Source organism: Solenopsis invicta, chromosome 13 (genome assembly GCF_016802725.1).
Source record: "Solenopsis invicta isolate M01_SB chromosome 13, UNIL_Sinv_3.0, whole genome shotgun sequence".
Classification (NCBI taxonomy): Eukaryota; Metazoa; Arthropoda; class Insecta; order Hymenoptera; family Formicidae; genus Solenopsis; species Solenopsis invicta.
Window position 1 is genome coordinate 11,348,032 of NC_052676.1, and position 3,029 is coordinate 11,351,060.

Below are 3,029 nucleotides of genomic sequence, written 5' to 3' on the forward strand. Positions count from 1 at the left end.
GTTTAGTTTAACGTTTTTCACGTTTAGTTTAACGTTATTTAATGTTTTTCACGTTTCATGTACGTCACGTTTCATGTACATCATATTTCACGTTTCATGTACGTCATGTTTCATGTACGTCATGTTTCACGTTTCATGAACGTCACGTTTCATGTACGTCATGTTTCATGTACGTCATGTTTCATGTACGTCATGTTTCACGTTTCATGTACGTCACGTTTCATGTACATCATATTTCACGTTTCATGTACGTCATGTTTCATGTACGTCTTGTTTCACGTTTCATGTACGTAACGTTTCACGTTTCATGTACGTAACGTTTCATGTTTCATGTTTCTCACGTTTAGTTTAACGTTTTTCACGTTTAGTTTAACGTTATTTAATGTTTTTCACGTTTCATGTACGTCACGTTTCATATACATCATATTTCACGTTTCATGTACGTCATGTTTCATGTACGTCATGTTTCACGTTTCATGAACGTCACGTTTCATGTACGTCATGTTTCATGTACGTCATGTTTCATGTACGTCATGTTTCACGTTTCATGTATAACGTTGCCAGACCGCGAAAACGTGTCGTGACACGTTCGAGCGATAACGATGATGATGAAATTGTTTGATAGAGGGGAAAAGTATCCCCCACTCCTTTACAATTGCAGAAGCATAAACGTGTCGTGACATGTGAAAGTGATAACGACGACAATAATAAAATTGTTGAAAGAGGGGGAAGCCTCCCCTCTCCTTAAAAGTGTAGAAGCATTAATCTTCAAATAAGCATCATAATTTCTCGCAACATCAGTATTGCATCAGAGGTTCGAACGAACGAACGATTCGCAATGTACTTTGCCGAGGGAGGTAACACATTGTACAGTGGTGAAGTGAAGAAGGAATGCAATGGGTAAGTTTCGATATTCTAATAGCGTTTATGCAACGTTGTGTGATAAACTTTTGATTTTCTTTTACAGCATTTCGACGGAGCGTCGTACAGCGCGCTTATTGAGCAGACGTTACGCTTTGACAGCTACGAGTTACAAGTATTTGGAGATTGGAATTAACGTCGGTCCACCGAGTTACGTGGAGATCGCCATAGGAGATCATCAAGGACGAGAATTTATACTGTCTGTTGAAACGTGGAAAGGTCTCTACGAGCAACGATGGAATATTTCCAAATTAATTCGGAATGACTACAAGGACAATTTTATAAGCGTCGGACCCTTAACAATCAAAGTTAGTGTGATGAATGACGTTAGGCTCATACGTCTCGAATCTTCTAATGTGTATGTGACAGTGATTGAATCCACATTACATCGTATGTTCAGTTTGTACGAGTGTATCAACGTAATGTTCGAGCGCTTAGTTAGAATCGTTGATACAGTCGATATTAAGTACACACAATACTTAAACATCGCGTCCAATGTAATGAATCAAGAAAAAGCGATACGCGAGAGCAATATCTTCGATATGCGTCAACTCGTCGATTGTGAGCTGTTAGCTTTATTTTTTACTGCATAAACAATGTATTCACAACAGACAATAAATTGTTTATTAAATTAAAATTGTAAACTTTTTTTATTTTTTCCTCTTCCAAAAAGATCCACAGTTATACATTAGTATCAATACCACGATATTTAGTTTTGAAATATTTTAAAAAGGAATGTGCGAAGATACGAGAGTACAGTCAGGCTAAAAAAACGTGTGTTTCAAATGCTCAGTCGTAGGCTAAAAAAGATGCGAGTATAAGAGAATAAAGTCAGGTAAAAAAGAACATGTGTTTCAAATACTCAATCGTAGGCTAAAAAGATGCGAGTATAAGAGAATAAAGTAAGGCTAAAAAAACATGTGTTTCAAATGCTCAATCGTAGGCTAAAAAGATGCTAGTATACGAGAGTAAAGTTAGGTCTTAGCGACGGAGAATGCTCTAGCTCTTCAGTCTCAGACTAGCTCGCGCGACTGTAACAACGCAAAAAAAATGGGTTACGGTCCAAATATTCCCGTGCAAATATCGATTCCGGAAATAGAATTAGGTTTAGTGGTGCCTGAACCGCGTCAACCTATAACTTTCCGGGAGTTGATAAGATATTTTCGCGAGCTGGGTGTTCACGAGCTGCGTGCTCGTTTGCGTTACTTTAGGATAGAAAGACCAGCCGTTCACCATCGTGCTGCGGCCATAGACAATGATAGGCCTGATGGACCAATTTTCCATGGTGGTCGCGGGAATGGCCGCTTGTTGCCCTTCCCCGGTATGGACATGCAGCCTATACGCCGACCTCATCTCGATCGCTACAACGCGCTTCTACGTGGTCGCGGGGGTGGTCGCTTGGTCTCCCCTCGTATAGACCTGCCCGTACGCCCGCCTCGTCATCTACATGATGCTGCCGAAGCTGCTCCTCGTGGTCGGGGGGCAGCTTTATTAGATTTTATGCGACGTGAGAGGGCTCAAGGTCAGGCTGGACCTTCACGAGATCGGGCTTCGGATGAGGAGAAGGAGGAGCAGAAGTGGGAGGAGGAGGACAAGGAGGAGGAGGACAAGGAGGAGCAGGAAGAGGAGAAGGATGAGAGGGCTCAAGATCAGTTCGAACCTTCTCAAGATCGGGCTCCGGACGAGGAGGAGGAGCAGGAGGAGGACAAGGAGGAGAACAAGGAGGAGCAGGAGGAGGAGAAGGACAAGGACAAGGAGAAGGAAAAACAATAGTGATAGTGGTGGTGGTGGTGGTGGTGGTGGTGGTGCCAGCGGCGGCGGCGGATCGCCCCAGCGGACCCCGCGTTAGACAGCGCGCATCCCCTCCACGCACGCGGCGGATCGCCCCAGCGGACCCGCGTTAGACAGCGCGCATCCCCTCCGCGTACGCGGCGGCGGCGCGCGGCGGCGGCGGCGGCGGCGGCGGCGGACCCCGCGGAAATAGCCGCGCACACCCCTTCGCCATCGTATCGCTTATCTCCCTCGTGATGACAGACATTTCCGATTTCAAAGAACAGTCATACACACCTCCTCGCGATGTGATTTATTATGTTTATGTAAACAGAGTG

The 3,029-nt window shown here is 44.5% G+C and overlaps 1 protein-coding gene across 1 annotated transcript; it reads left to right on the plus strand.

Annotated features, from left to right (window-relative positions):
• The first annotated feature begins 627 nt into the window (after nt 1–627).
• Nucleotides 628–1,558, plus strand: LOC120359405. The gene is made up of 2 exons (XM_039456784.1): nt 628–900; nt 968–1,558. Exons 1-2 carry the CDS (start codon nt 839–841, stop codon nt 1,512–1,514), a joined length of 609 nt encoding a protein of 202 aa, XP_039312718.1. The 5' UTR covers nt 628–838; the 3' UTR covers nt 1,515–1,558.
• Nucleotides 1,559–3,029: the final 1,471 nt, after the last annotated feature.

Coding starts and splice junctions, on each gene's coding strand:
- LOC120359405 (XM_039456784.1), top strand. CDS start 839: ATGTACTTTGCCGAGGGAGGTAACACATTGTACAGTGGTGAAGTGAAG. Junction 901..967: donor GTGAAGAAGGAATGCAATGG/GTAAGTTTCGAT, acceptor TTTCTTTTACAG/CATTTCGACGGAGCGTCGTA.